This window comes from Paroedura picta, chromosome 9 (genome assembly GCF_049243985.1).
Source record: "Paroedura picta isolate Pp20150507F chromosome 9, Ppicta_v3.0, whole genome shotgun sequence".
NCBI lineage: Eukaryota > Metazoa > Chordata > Lepidosauria > Squamata > Gekkonidae > Paroedura > Paroedura picta.
The window spans coordinates 2,401,568-2,416,796 of record NC_135377.1 but is presented as its reverse complement, the minus strand read 5'-3'; the positions used below and the strand labels follow the sequence as shown (position 1 = coordinate 2,416,796).

The following is a 15,229-nucleotide window of genomic DNA, read 5'->3' as shown; positions in this document are numbered from 1 at the left end:
ACTCTGGCCTCGGGTAGCAGCCAGGGCAAAGGGGGTGAGGTCATGCTTTAACCCCGGCGGATTCTCTTCGGCTTGGAATGGCTTAGGTCTTGGGTTCTGGCCTGGAGAGTCAGGCTTTAGCCTCCCGGGCATAGAAGATCCAAGACAGGACTGGAATCTTCATCCTGGTTTGGCATTTTAGCTCTCCTTCACTGTGGGCACGGCAGACTAAAAACATCTGAAGAGCCCTGCTGGATCCGGCCAGTGAGGTCCAGCCTCCTGTCTCACACAGGGGCCAGCCAGGTCCCCTGGAGGGCCAACAACAGGGCCTGGAGGCTGAGGCTTTCATAAGGACCTCAGAAGAGCCCTGCTGGGTCAGACCAGGGAAGAGGGTCCATCCAGTCCAGCCTCCCGTCTCACCCAGGGGCCAGCCGGTTCCTCTGCAGGGCCGTCTGTGCCGGTGAGCATCACTCCATCCCTGCTTTCACATTCTGCTTTCACAGCCCGCCTCTGTCCTTTTCTGGGGTTTCTTCAGAAGCCTTTGTCAGTGCCTGTAGAATCACAGACCCATAGAGTTGGAAGGGGCCTTACAGACCATCTAGCCCAACCCCCTGCTCCACGCAGGATCAGCCCAAAGCATCCGTGAACCTTGCAACCCAGTTCTTACGCACGAGTACTTAGAGTTAAGGCTTCTTGCGTTCAAAGGGAGTCACTCCCAATTAATCATGCCTAGCATTGCATTCTTAGAAAGTTGAAGCAGACAGTTTAAGAAGATTGAGGGGAGTTTCACAGCCACTCCCCTTTGGACCGGCTGGTATTAGACCGGCCTTGATCCCGTGGGCCCCCTTGACATCCTCCCAACTTTCCATTGGCCCTCCTATCCCACCCAAGGGGCTTGTGTAGGATGTAAATGATATTATATTCCTATCGCCATGACTTGTATGGAATTTTAGTATCTTGTTTTAATGGGATTTTATGGGAATATACTGTATGATTTATATGACAATATTGTGAACCACTGGGAACAGCGCTAACAGAAATGTCAAATACATACCTACATACATACATGCATACATACATACATAGGTAAAGGTATCCCCTGTGCAAGCACCAGGTCATGTCTGACCCTTGGGGTGACGCCCTCCAGCGTTTTCATGGCAGACTCAATACGGGGTGGTTTGCCATTCCCTTCCCCAGTCATACATACATACATACATACATACATACATACATACATACATGTTTTTGAAATGGCAGAACAGCCTACTGAATTTGTTAAATCAAGTGGCAATGTCTGTTGAGGGTGTCAACTAGGAGAATCAACTTTTCTTTCAAAGTGACTTCAGCTCCTTTAAACAACAACAAAAGGCAAACTGCCCTCTGTCTCAAAAGAATTATTTAGGAATTTCTATCCAGGGTGGTGTAGTGATTGAGAGGGGTCGGTTGAGGGTCTGGGAGACCCTGGTTCAAATATCTCCTCATGCCACGGAAGCTAGTTGGGTGACCATGGGCTAATCAGACTCTCCGCCTACCTCGTAGGGTTGCTGTGAGGATAACGTGGAGGGGAGGAGAACAGTGTAAGTTGCTTTGGTTCCTTGTTGTGTGGAAAGGCAAGGTGTAAATCAAGTAATTAAGTTAATAGAATGTTAAGAATAAATGCTTTGCGATCAGGTTGCTTGGATCTGTTGTTCTAAAGGCTGAAATGTTTGTAAAATGTTGTTATGCACAATCTAAACCAGGAGTAGTCAAACTGCAGCCCTCCAGATGTTCATGGACTACAATAGTCTAAACCAGGGGTAGTCAAACTGCGGCCCTCCAGATGTCCATGGACTACCATTCCTAGAAGCCCCTGCCAGCATTCGCTGGCAGGAGCTTCTGGGAATGGTAGTCCATGGACATCTGGAGGGCCGCAGTTTGACTACCCCTGGTCTAAACTATTTTCCTGATGTATTCTTATAACATTTAAGTATGGCTGCATTGCTAAGGCAAAAATACTTGTGAAAAAGGGCACAAAGTGTGATTGCTGTTTTAAGGAAGCCCATTTCTGCATCAGCATTCGAAAGTAATGCCAAAATTTTAAAATGCATTTGCCATTATATTGGTTTTATGAGATTCTCATCCTGTTGCTAGCATTGACTGTATCAACTGCCTCGAAACTCATTGAGAAATGTGAGCCGTTAAGAACATAAATATGCCAATTCAGTGACTGGTAGACTCCAGAGGGGTGGCTGTGTGTAACCCGCTACAACAAATGCACAAGGCCCCCACCAACAGAGGGTTGAATCCAAAGGTCCTTTTCCGCTGCTTGTAGAGGCTTCCTCCCAGTTAGAGAAACTTCCACCTGCATGTAGAATTCTGCTTGTGGGAAGGAGGGGAGTTCTGACAATGGAAGTCTTCTTGTGCCAGCGGAAGTTCCCCTGTGTGGAAGGACTGATGAACCATGAGCGGAACACATCCTCTGGACCCAGCCCAGAGTCCTTTGAGGTTTTATTTTTTGTGTCCATGGGACAACATGACTGATACTTCTGTCCTATAAGTCTTTAAGCAGGATCTCTTGTGGGTGTTTCCCCTGCCTTCTCAGGCATCCAATTCTAAATGTTACAGATATTGCTGAAGAAAATTGCCCGTCTGAGACAGGATTCGGCATCCTGAAAATTCCCCGCTTTGACTCTTTTAAAAACAAAGCAAGTTTCTCGTCCTTAGGATTACAGGCTTGAAAAGAGGCAGGCAAATCTCCAAGCCAAGTTGTGTTTTTTAAAGCCGGGTTCTTTTTCCGCAGGGCTGCGACCCTTTAGCGCAGACGCAGCGGAGCAAGCTGCAACACCGGCGGGCACGAATCAACCAGCAGATCAACAAAGAGATGAGGATGCGTGCAGGTGCAGAAAACCTGTTCAGGTGAGCTGGGACCAGTCTCCAGGTTGCTGTCCCTGTCTTCGTTGTTTGTCTGCAACAACGTGACGTCGAGATTGGGGGAGGAAGTTACAGTGGGTGTGATAGGGTGTTGATGTGTCCTGCACAGAGCAGGGGGTTGGACTAGATGACCCAGGAGGTCCCTTCCAACTCTATGAGATCTCTGCACTCTCCTTTTGTGAAAGTTATCATGCTCAGGAATCTGCTGCATTAATCTGATGCCTCTCTAAAATCCACACAGAGAGTGAAACACCAAAGAGGAAAGTTTTGGGGTACTTAAATCAACAAAATTGTTGAACAAAGTTTGAATCTAGTGACACCTTTAAGACTAATCAAGTTTAATACTGGATATAAGCTTTCATGAATATTCTTAAGTTTACACTCTGAATTAAACTTTGTGGGTTTCGCAGTTAGCTTTTAAACCGCCCAATCAGAGGTCCTGCTGGGCAAACGCACCCTCTGGCCCTCTCCGCTTTGTAGAAGTGCCGGGCAAGCACCAGGGAACGTGCCGGGGGCACTGTGGCGCCCATGGGCACTGCATTGGGGGCCCCTGAGGAGCAGCATTAGAAGCAGTACCCTGGGATAAGGAACCTTTAAGATTTTTTCAGCATTCCTGCAAGGCAAATTCTCCGCCATGAGAGGCCAGTGCGGAACTTGCGTCCAGAAAGCTCAAAGAGTAACGTGGAGTATTAACTAAGCTCCAGGATTGTGCCAAGTGATTCAAAGAGCAGAGAAGTGACTCATCCGGGAACAGGATGGTTATAGATTCCCGAAGACAGACACCGGGGGAGGAGAAGGGGGTTAAGCGAAGTCAGAAATTGACCAATGAATAGGGGGTCACATTGGGCAGGCGGACGGGCAGGTTAAAGGGAGGCTTGGGGGGTGGAAGAGAAGTTTTGCTGCCAGCCTGAATCACACGGTGGGAGCTCCTTTTGTTTGTGTCTCCATTTGAATTTTTGAAAGGGGGGGGGGGAGATTCGGTCACCAGGCCATCAGTTCAGATCTAAAAGTCCAGACTCTCGCACTGAGTTTCTAAAATGCAGCATTCTTTAGGGAGAGCTGTGTGGGATTACAGAAAACTGTGAAGATTACAGAAAACTGGCTGTTGTGTAGTCCCTTTGCTAGCCATGAACGCACAGCAACTGGGAGGAAGGCTCTACAAGCGGTGGAAGGGGACCTTTGGATTCATAGAATCATAGAGTTGGAAGGGACCTCCTGGGTCATCTAGTCCAACCCCCTGCACTATGCAGGACACTCACAACCCGTTAGGGTTGTGAGTGTCCTGCATAATGCAGGGGGTTGGACTAGATGACCCAGGAGGTCCCTTCCAACTGCTGTAGACTGAACCAGATCTTTGGTCCCTCGAGGTCATTCTTATCTACCCAGACTGGCAGCGGCTCTCCCGGGTCACAGGCTGAGGTCTTTCACATCACCTGCTACCTTAATTGGAGATTCTGCCAGGACTTGAACCTGGGGCCTTCTGCATGCCAAGCGGAGGCTCTTTCACTGAACAATGGTTCCGTCCATTGGAGACCACCAGCTCTGAGAAGCCCCCAGGAAAGAGGGAGTGCGATGATGGGAACTGCGCTGATAACTGCTTCCTAATCGGAAGAAACCAAAATGGGACGAAGCAAGAAAAACGTAAATTGCAGCCAGTTTCTCTCAGCTGGAGCCCTCCTTGTCACTTATATTGAGCAGGCAGGAGTGTACATCTGTACATGCAAACATGCAAACTGCAAAGGAACAGTGATTACCAGAAACTAAAACAAAAGCCAGAACGGCCAGCGTTGTGGGACAGGGGTGAATTTCACCGCAAAGCACAGGTGAAAGCCAGAGTCATTTAAAAACGCAGGTATGGACTACTTTCCGAGAACAGGCCTCATGGAAGACTGGTCTGTCAGAATGTCGGAGGGGTCTGTCTGCAAACCTCGCCTCTTCTCCAGCAGTCTGGCTGCTTTACCTTTGCCAGGTTACTGGGCAGGCGACAAAGTTCTGCAATTCGTGGCTGCAGAGCCAACAAAGGTTTCTCGCTTGGCAGACCGTACCATATAACGTTACTTATGGGGCAGGTGCCGGTCGAGAGAAAGGAGGCGGGGCACGAGGCCAAGGCTGCGTGGTGACAGATCTCTTCATTCAGGGGAGGTTAACGAAAGTTCCTCCATTGTGCCTGACCTTGGATGGTGTGCCAAAGAGCTTCGGTGTCCCTTTCAGAACGTGGTCGGAGGGGAAAATGGTAACCCAACTGGATGAGTATTGGTAACAGGACACATTAACTAGGGTTGCAGCTCATCTGTGCGCGTCAACTGTGGCTACCTGCATGTGCTTGGCTTTTGTACTTAAAGAAATGATGGTTTTTCAAGGCATGCCTCTAAAGCAGAGTCCCCCAACCTGGTGCCCATTGAGTTTTCCTTTGGTGCCGGCTGAATTTTTCAGAAACGGGAAAACGTCGGCAGTTGAATGAGGGCAGCCAATAACAAGGCCTGTTTATAGTGGCCTGATAGCCTGAGACAGGGCTTGTTATTGGCTGCCTCTTTCAAATGAAAACGTTTTCCATTGGAGATTTCCTGGGATTTACTTAGTGAACTTGTGATTTCATTTTTCATTCAGGTTTTCCTTCCCAGGGATGTGAGGCGGAAGATATTCCAAGCAGCTTTGCCTCCTGTGACAGCCATTTTGTTTTTTCTCTTCCTCCTCCTCCTGTGGCAGCCATTTTGTTTTTTCTCTTCCTCTTCCTCCTCCTCCTCCTGTGGCAGCCATTTTGTTTTTTCTCTTCCTCCTCCGCCTCCTGTGGCAGCCATTTTGTTTTTCTCCTCCTCCTCCTGTGGCAGCCATTTTGTTTTTTCTCTTCCTCCTCCTCCTGTGGCAGCCATTTTGGACCGTCATCTCAGAATTCCAAATGTGCCCACAGGCTCAAAAAAGACGGTTGCCAAATTCGGGGTGGGAAATTCCTAGAGATCTCAGGGGTGGAGCCTGGGGGAGGCGGGATATGGGGAGGGGAGTGTCTGCAGGGGGCTCCACTGCCATACAGCCCATCTTACAAAGCAGCCATTTTCTCCAGAGGAATTGATTTCTGTTACCTGGGAGCTGGTTGTAATTCCAGATCTCCAGCCCACACCTGGAAACTGGCAACTGTGCTAAAGAGACTGGTGCCCCCTTCTCTCTCATGTGATGGGGGTTAATTTTTTGTTGACATAGAAAGGTTTGCGTTAGAAATTTTTCTCTCTAGGTGATCTTTCTGGCCCTTCATCACCAGAGGCCAGTTGATCTGCTACAGAACATAGCATTGTTCCCGGGACATTCATAAGAGCACAAGAGAAGCCCTGCTGGATCAGGCCATTGGCCCATCCTGTTCAACCCTCTGTGTCACACAGTGGCCAAAATACAGGTGCCAACAAGAGGTCAACCAGTGGGACAAAAACCCGAGAAGTCCTTCCAATGTGCCCCCACCCCCCCAGCACCAAGAAGACGGAGCATCACTGCCCCAGGCATAAGAACAGAAGAGGGGCCATATTGGTTCAGGCCGAAGGCTCATCCAGCCCAACACTCTGTTGCACAGTGGCCCAAACCCAGGGGCCATCATGAGGTCCACCAGCAGGGCCAGAACTCCAGAAGCCCCCCCCCCCCCCCCCGTTGCCCTCCAAGCACCAAGAAAACAGGGCCTCCCTGCCCCAGACAGAGTCCTTGGGGCTGTTCCTTGGGGCTAAGAGCCACTCATGGGCCTCTGGTCCAGATAAGAACATAAGAGAGGCTCTGCTGGATCAGGCCAGTGGCCCACCAAGTCCAGCACTCTGTGTCCCACAGTGGCCCGAGCCCCACATCAAGCTTGTTAGTTTTCGGTTTTGTTTCTTTAAAGCAGGGGTAGTCAAACTGTGGCCCTCCAGAGGTCCGTGGACTGCAATTCCCAGGAGCCCCTGCCAGCGAATGCTGGCAGGGGGCTCATGGGAATTGTAGTCCGTGGACATCTGGAGGGCCGCAGTTTGACTACCCCTGCTTTAAAGGAATTGTCCTGCGTCAGCTGGAAAGTGGTTCCCAAAAGCAGAGTTCAGATTGTCTTCTCCCCTTCTTGAGTCAACCATTAAAACCTGACCCATTGTAAGAAGGGGGGGGGGGAGAGAACCTGCAGCCTGCTGGAATCTGGAGGATCTCAAGGGAGTTTCCCAGTCAGGTTTGAGGAGTGCCTCACAAACAAGCCATTTGGATTCCTGGATAATTGGAAAGGTTCTCTTGGGTCACAGAGCCCAGCCTCCTCCGGGGAGACAGGAGTCCCAGCGGAGGGCGAGATTTCCTTCCCAAGGACACAAACAAGGCACAAGAACACCCGACCTGTTGAAGGTTTCAGGAGGACACAAGAGCTTGCATCTTGCAAACCGGAGCGTGTCCAGAGGAGGGAAATAAAGATGGTGAGGGGTTTGGAGACCAAGACGTAGGAGGAAAGGTTGGGGGAGCTTGGTCTGTTTAGCCCAAAGAGAAGACAACTGAGAGGGGATCTGAGAACCATCTTCAAGTATTTAAAAGGAAGCCATGTAGAGGATGGAGCAGAGTTGTTCTCTCTTGCCCCGGTCCAGAACCAATGGGATGAAATTAATTCAAAAGAAATTCCGTCTAAACATCCGGAAGAAGTTCCTGACAGTCAGAGCGGTTTCTCAGTGGAACAGGTTTCCTCGGGAGGTGGTGGGTTCTCCATCTTTGGGCGTTTTTAAACAGAGGCTGGAGAGCTATCTGATGGAGAGGCTGATTCTGGGAAGGCAAAGGGGTGGCAGGTTACAGTGGATGAGCGATAGGGTTGTTCAAGGACAGTGCAAGGGAGGTGCGAGAGGGATGTGAGTGTCCTGGATAGTGCAGGGGGCTGGACTAGATGACCCAGGAGGTGCCTTCCAACTCTTATTCTATGATTCTATGCTGTCAACCGGTCTTTGGCTAGCCCTGGTAAAAGACTGAGAGCCAGTGTGGTTAAAGCGTCGGACAAGGATCTGGGAAACCCACGTTCAAATCATTGCTCAGCCATGGAAGCTGGCTGAGAGACTTTGGGCCCGGCCAAACATGCTGTCCTCAACCTACCTCACAGGGATGTTGTGAGGATAAAGCAGAGGAGAGGAGAATAGTGTGAGCCCTGTCAGAAGGCATTATAGAAATTAAAAAATATTCCCCCCCAATCTGCCTGTGAACCGACCTGCAGCCCTTTCCCTCTCCTCTCGTGAATGTTGTTTCCTGTGGCCCCTCCCGTCTCTCCACCCCCCTTGTGTGCCCCGGGGTGGGGGGGGGAGAGAGGGGCGCATGGAGCTGCCCCACCAGCCGTGCTTTTTGGCAAGGCAGCTGCCCAGGGTAGCTCCCTTATCTGTTCAAACAAAGCAATCGAAACAAAAACAGGCAGCAGCGAAGCGCCCAGTCTGCTCATCCGGAAGCCCATGGACCGTTATCACTCCCAGACGGGGAGTTTTGGCTTCCATTTCTGCCTCAAACCCCAGCTTCCTCTGACCGGTTTGCTTTGTGCTGTTGTTGGGGGGGGGGGGGAGGCCCACAAGAGCTGGAGCTGGAGAGGTGTGTAAAGCTCAGCCAAGCCTCAGGGGAGGCCTGCAGAAGGTCCCCGGTTCAATCCCCGGCAGCATCTACACTTAAAAGGGCCAGGCAGGAGGAGATAGGAAAGACCTTGGCCTGAGACCCTGGCTCAGTGGCAGAGCCTCTGCTTGGCAGGCAGAAGGTCCCCGTTTCAATCCCCGGCATCTCCAGTTAAAAGGACCAGGCAGGAGGGGGTGGGAAAGACCTTGGCCTGAGACCCTGGCTCAGTGGCAGAGCCTCTGCTTGGCAGGCAGAAGGTCCCAGGTTCAATCCCCGGCATCTCCAGTTAAAAGGACCAGGCAGGAGGGGGTGGGAAAGACCTTGGCCTGAGACCCTGGCTCAGTGGCAGAGCCTCTGCTTGGCAGGCAGAAGGTCCCAGGTTCAATCCCTGACATCTCCAGTTAGAAGGACCAGGCAGGAGGGGATGGGAAAGACCTTGGCCTGAGACCCTGGCTCAGTGGCAGAGCCTCTGCTTGGCAGGCAGAAGGTCCCAGGTTCAATCCCTGACATCTCCAGTTAGAAGGACCAGGCAGGAGGGGGTGGGAAAGACCTTGGCCTGAGACCCTGGCTCAGTGGCAGAGCCTCTGCTTGGCAGGCAGAAGGTCCCAGGTTCAATCCCCAGCATCTCCAGTTAAAAGGACCAGGCAGGAGGGGGTGGGAAAGACCTTGGCCTGAGACCCTGGCTCAGTGGCAGAGCCTCTGCTTGGCAGGCAGAAGGTCCCAGGTTCAATCCCCGGCATCTCCAGTTAAAAGGACCAGGCAGGAGGGGGTGGGAAAGACCTTGGCCTGAGACCCTGGCTCAGTGGCAGAGCCTCTGCTTGGCAGGCAGAAGGTCCCAGGTTCAATCCCCGGCATCTCCAGTTAAAAGGACCAGGCAGGAGGGGGTGGGAAAGACCTTGGCCTGAGACCCTGGCTCAGTGGCAGAGCCTCTGCTTGGCAGGCAGAAGGTCCCAGGTTCAATCCCCGGCATCTCCAGTTAAAAGGACCAGGCAGGAGGGGGTGGGAAAGACCTTGGCCTGAGACCCTGGCTCAGTGGCAGAGCCTCTGCTTGGCAGGCAGAAGGTCCCAGGTTCAATCCCCGGCATCTCCAGTTAAAAGGACCAGGCAGGAGGGGGTGGGAAAGACCTTGGCCTGAGACCCTGGCTCAGTGGCAGAGCCTCTGCTTGGCAGGCAGAAGGTCCCAGGTTCAATCCCCGGCATCTCCAGTTAAAAGGACCAGGCAGGAGGGGGTGGGAAAGACCTTGGCCTGAGACCCTGGCTCAGTGGCAGAGCCTCTGCTTGGCAGGCAGAAGGTCCCAGGTTCAATCCCCGGCATCTCCAGTTAAAAGGACCAGGCAGGAGGGGGTGGGAAAGACCTTGGCCTGAGACCCTGGCTCAGTGGCAGAGCCTCTGCTTGGCAGGCAGAAGGTCCCAGGTTCAATCCCCGGCATCTCCAGTTAAAAGGACCAGGCAGGAGGGGGTGGGAAAGACCTTGGTCTGAGACCCTGGCTCAGTGGCAGAGCCTCTGCTTGGCAGGCAGAAGGTCCCAGGTTCAATCCCCAGCATCTCCAGTGAAAAGGACCAGGCAGGAGGAGATGGGAGAGACCTCTGCCTGGGACCCAGGAGAGCTGCCGCAGGTCTGAGTAGACAAGACTGACCTTGGGGGTTCAAGGGCATGGACAGGGGCTTTGGCTCAGTGGCAGAGCCTCTGCCTGGTATGTAGAAGTCCCCAGGTTCAATCCCCGGCTTCTCCACTTAAAACAGACCAGGCTTCATGTCCTTTTTGTGGCCGTCAGACTCCCAAGGGCGCCTCCGAGCTCAAAACGGATGGAGACTCCTAACCTTCCTCTCCGAGGATAACGGTCGCAACGGTTTAGTAAGCTGCTTGGAGCAACTTACTGGCGAAAAAAATTCTTCGTTGTTTATTTTTTTCTCTTTACGGCACGTATCGCCCACCTTTCTCATGAGGACTCAAGGTGGACTTCACGGACTGAGTCTACGCAAGCAGCAGGGTGGACCATCCAATGACCAAGGCAATAGGAGCTGGTTGTAGAACCAGCCAGAATTCTGAACACAAAACTAAAGCAAAGTGTCAGTGTTGACATGATGCATTAAATCAGGGTAGTCAACCTGTGGTCGTCCAGATGTCCATGGACTACAATTCCCATGAGCCCCTGCCAGCAGACGCTGGCAGGGGCTCATGGGAATTGTAGTCCATGGACATCTGGACGACCACAGGTTGACTACCCCTGCATTAAATCCTTCAGAATTGCACAGTGGGGTCCAACCCACGGCAAACCACATGCAGAAATACAGACCGCACTCCCCACTAATTCATTTGAGTAACTCACGGTGCCTTTTGTACATAACGTGTATTTGTTTAAACAGGAAATGACTTAGCCCAGTTCGCATTGGGCTCCTTGGAGTAAGTTGGAGGTGCAAATTTGACAAGCACGACCTCCCCCTCCCCTTTGCTCTGATTTCAGGGCCACCAGCAACCACAAGGTGAAGGAAACAGTCGCTCTGGAGCTTAGTTACGTCAATTCGAACCTGCAGCTTCTGAAGGAAGAGTTGGAGGAGCTGAACAGCTGCATGGGGGCTTACCAGAATGACAGGTAAGGGGCCTGGCGGCGATTTGGTTGGGAGAGGAAAGCAATTAGGGTGGGGCGGGGGAATCTTCGTGCCTCCTCCCTCCTTCCAAAGAGCTCCGCGTGGCATACGTGGTTCTCCCCTGCAGTGTTTAAACCTCACAACAAACTTGGTGAGGCCAGTGGCCAGCAGCCCTAGGAATCCTCAAAGTCAGATTCTCACTTGGTGGCCTTCAGTCCGGCGAGGTAGGCGAGGCTGAGAGAGCTCTGAGAGAACTGGGACTGGCCCAAGGTCACCCAGCTGGCTGCATGTGAAAGAGGGGGAGTGGGAAATCAAACCAGGTTCTCCAGATTAGAGGCCACCCTCTTAACCGCTGGAGGAAAGCAAAGTATAAATAAAGAGGTAATTTATTTTTATTTTAAACCACCAGCATCCCAAAGTGTCTGGTGAGAACAGTGAAGAGGCAGGCAGGGGGAGGGGAGGGAGGGCTTCAGTTGGTTGGATCTTGCCCCATTTGCCCTGTGCCCTCAGTCTTTGGGGGTTCAGTGCAGGGCGGACTCTGACGCCTCTAAAATAAATCACCCCTTATTGGCTTCTCTGGCATTTGGAAGGGGCCTGACTGTCTTCTCATGATCACCTTTGGCTAAGCTGTTTCCTTACTTCCCGGCAAGTACAAACAAAAGAAGATTTGCTATTTAAACAAAATCCCACCCTCGACCCCCTTCCTCATTTCGCGCGGACCCTCTTGCCTTTTCCAAGTGGCTAGCCTGACCTCTTGGATGTATGCAGATGGGGAGAAGGGAATGGCTCTCTGATGGAATCAGCGGCTCAGGCTGCATAATCTGGTGAGGGTGTTGTGCAAGGGACTTGAGCGCACGTAAACTTGCCGTCCCGCGTGTCTCTCGCTGCCTGGGATGCACAACGAGAACTCAAACAGTGTGCACCACAAGGGATTAGTCTGGTGCTCCTTTCTTTGAATGCTGCTTCCAAACAGTGTGCCTTTCTCCATAGCACTGTGCAGAGCTGAGGGAGGGCTTTACATGCATGTTCAGTTCCTGGCGGTCCCAGGCCTAAAAAGGGATTGGAGACTTGGTGAAAGGCTCCACTAGAGACACTGGGAAGCGGCTGCCGGCCTGAGTAGACAATACTGACCTTGATGGACTGACGGTCTCATTGAGTAGAAGGCTGCTTCAGGTGCGTTAATGTGTAGATAGAGAAAGACCTCCAGCTGAATCATTTGAGAGCAGCTGCCGGTTGAGTAGACAATACTGACCTTGACAGGCCATCTGAGACATTGAAGAGCAGCTGCCGGGTGAATAGGCAATACTGGCCTTAATAGGACAAGGGTCTGACTCAATAGAAAGTAGTTTCATGCGATCAAAGATGGCTGAAGGAATGGGGGGGGAGAGCTGATTGGGTCTTCAGATACCTGGGGCATTGTCACTTGCCAGGTATCTTTTGCTGTTCTAGAGAACAAAATTAGATTCAATGGGTCTAAGGCAGGGGTAGCCAACCTGTGGTCCTCCAGATGTCCATGGACTACAATTCCCATGAGCCCCTGCCAGCAAACGCTGGCAGGGGCTCATGGGAATTGTAGTCCATGGACATCTGGAGGACCACAGGTTGGCTACCCCTGGTCTAAGATGCATTTTGGTTGTGCATTAGAAGGAACTTCCTAATGGTAAAAGCGTTTATCTTCAAGCAGAGACTGAGCAGCCAGTATGCAGGGCACCTCTAGCCATGGAATTAATTTGTTGAGCAAAGGGTTGGACTAGATGGTCTCTGAGATTCCTTTAGGCTGTTGGATTCTGCAATTGAAAACTCCGTGTCGTGTGCAGAGCGGCAGGTGGGCTTTCAAGGTGTCCCCCACTGTTGTCTTTTTCAGTGACTCCATCAGTGTCCCCATGATCCCCCTGGGGCTGAAGGAGACCAAGGAGCTTGACCTAGCTGGACCGTTGCAGGTAGGAGAACCCCCTGCTGACTGGCGTGGAGATGACCCACTCTTCTCAGGGGCAGTAGAGTCAAGCACAAGGGAGCGGTCAGCATATGAGGCCCAGCAGAGTTTCTTGCTACGCAGTGAAAAAGGCAACCTCTGTGTAAAGGGTACTCAGGAAAGGGACTGAGAGTAAAATGACCGATATTGTAACCAGGGTTGTGCACTTCGGCGCGCACCAAAGGACCGCGCAGAGATGGGAAAAGTCCAGAGGGGGCAGCCAAGACGATTAAGGGGTTGGAGCACCTTCCCTGTGAAAGAAGGCCAAGGAGTCTGGAACTTTTCAGTTTGGAGGAGAGGTGGAGAGAGTTGCCAAAGAGAATTCTTTCTCCCTCTCCCAAAATACGAGACCTTGAGGGCATCCCAAGAAGGGGATGGGCAGGAGGCTCATGCCACAGGATGTAGTGAGGGTCCCAGGCCAGGCCAGGAGTGTCAAAGCCCTGTCCAGGGTGACATTTCTGTAGCCCACATAGATCTTTGTCCCCACCCAGAGGGGGAGATGCTGGCAGCCTCATGCAGTGACTCCCCTGTCCAGCAAGCCTCCAGCATAGGGGTGGGAGCTATTTTAATTATTTTTTAATCAAAGCTGTCTTGTCCTGTAGAACGTGGGGGTGGGACTAAAGATTTGAGTGAAAATCCCAACTTCTTCTCTTCCCCCTCCTCTTCGTTTCTGCCCTCCTAGGACATGATTCGGGACCACTACGGCGAGGACGGGGCCCTATACGAGGCCGAGATCAAAGAGTTTCTGGACTTGCGGCAAGTAAGTGAACCTTTCGTTTTTTTCCTTAGGAGGAAATGGCCACACTCGGAATTCGGGTGCTTTCTCCTACTGACGAAACACCCTGCCCTGTTTCCACACGGCCCCCCTCCCAAATATGTGCTTTTAAAATTAGTTTAAAACTACGGTTGGGCCCTTCGGCGCGCCTCGGCTGCTTCGGGGATCGCGGAAGCCCGAGGCGGCCTGTGCCGCCTCGGGCTTCCGCAATCCCCGAAGCAGCCAAGGCGCGCCGAAGGGCCCAGTCCTATTTAAAACCTTAATCAGTTAGCAAATGCATCAGAATCCTTTGGACTGCGTGCCTCGTTCCACTTCTCGGTCTCTTGCCTCCTCCGGCCCCCTTTCTCTCCCCAAACAGGCCATGCGGACCCCCAGCCGAAACGAGGCCGGCCTGGAACTGCTCCGAGAATACTACAGTCAACTTTACTTCCTCGACAGCCGCTTCTTCCCCCCCAATACGAACTTGGGGGTCTTTTTCCACTGGTCAGTAGACCGCCTGGTTCTCTCTCTGGGAACGAGTGTTTGTTTTCAATTTTATTGACGTTTTGTTTTATATACACAACGCAAAGACGTTAGCCTGCAGGTTTACGTTGCGTCGTGAGTCAGGTTGTGTGAGTTTCTGCTTCTTTTGGTGTGAACCAGTTGTGTCCAGCCTTCCAGCGTCAGTCTGGGGTACATAAGAACGTAAGAGAAGCCATGCTGGGTCAGGCCAGTGGCCCCTCCAGTCCAACACTCTGTGGCACACCGTGGCCCAAACCCAGGGGCCCTCAGGAGGTCCACCAGCAGGGCCAGAACTCCAGAAGCCCTCCCACTGTGGCCCTCCAAGATCCTAGGAGAGAAGAGCATCACGGCCCCAGGTGAAGTGTCCCGTCCTTGCCTTGTGCCTAAGAGCCACTCAGGGACCTCTGCTCCACAGCTCCTTCAGGTTTTTGCACAAGCCCCGTTGGGTTGGATCCAACCAACCGTTTTGCAGCAGCAGTTTCTTCCCGTACCAGCGGTCCTCCTCAGATGTAGGAGGCTTGCAGGAAGGCGCTGCTGCTAGTGGAACAGATCGGTGGGTGCAAGGGCGCTGTGCCAGATTGGTGTGGCCACATCAGTGGGGGGTCTCCATGCAGCTCAGAGTAGATTTTGCTTCCCCAGTCACACCCCCACACTCCCCTCCTGGGGTCAGCCGTGTTGTTGTCCCTCATCGAAGGGCGGAAATAGAACACGGCACTGGCCATCAGCTTTTTGTCCTGGCTCAGCCCCTGCACCCAGATGGGCACAGGACCTGAGGAGCTGGGTGCATGCATGTGGGTGTCTGGCATGTGGGTGTCCTGCATGGTGCAGAGGGTTGGACTAGATGACCCAGGAGGTCCCTTCCAACTCTTGATTCTATGCCGGATGAGGTGGATGCAGGTGTGCTTTCTCTTTCATTGTGAAGTAGATCAGCCATTTCCTATTTGACA

General features: G+C 52.3%; 1 protein-coding gene across 1 annotated transcript in view; it reads left to right on the top strand.

Moving 5' to 3' along the window:
• Positions 1-15,229, top strand: part of RHPN1 (rhophilin Rho GTPase binding protein 1) — a 34,863-nt gene that overhangs the window by 9,142 nt on the left and 10,492 nt on the right. Inside the window, exons 2-6 of the mRNA XM_077351344.1 lie at positions 2,759-2,874; positions 10,911-11,039; positions 12,899-12,974; positions 13,689-13,766; positions 14,140-14,264. Of these exons, the coding sequence (XP_077207459.1) occupies positions 2,759-2,874; positions 10,911-11,039; positions 12,899-12,974; positions 13,689-13,766; positions 14,140-14,264 (524 nt within the window). The remainder of the gene's footprint in view (positions 1-2,758; positions 2,875-10,910; positions 11,040-12,898; positions 12,975-13,688; positions 13,767-14,139; positions 14,265-15,229) is intronic.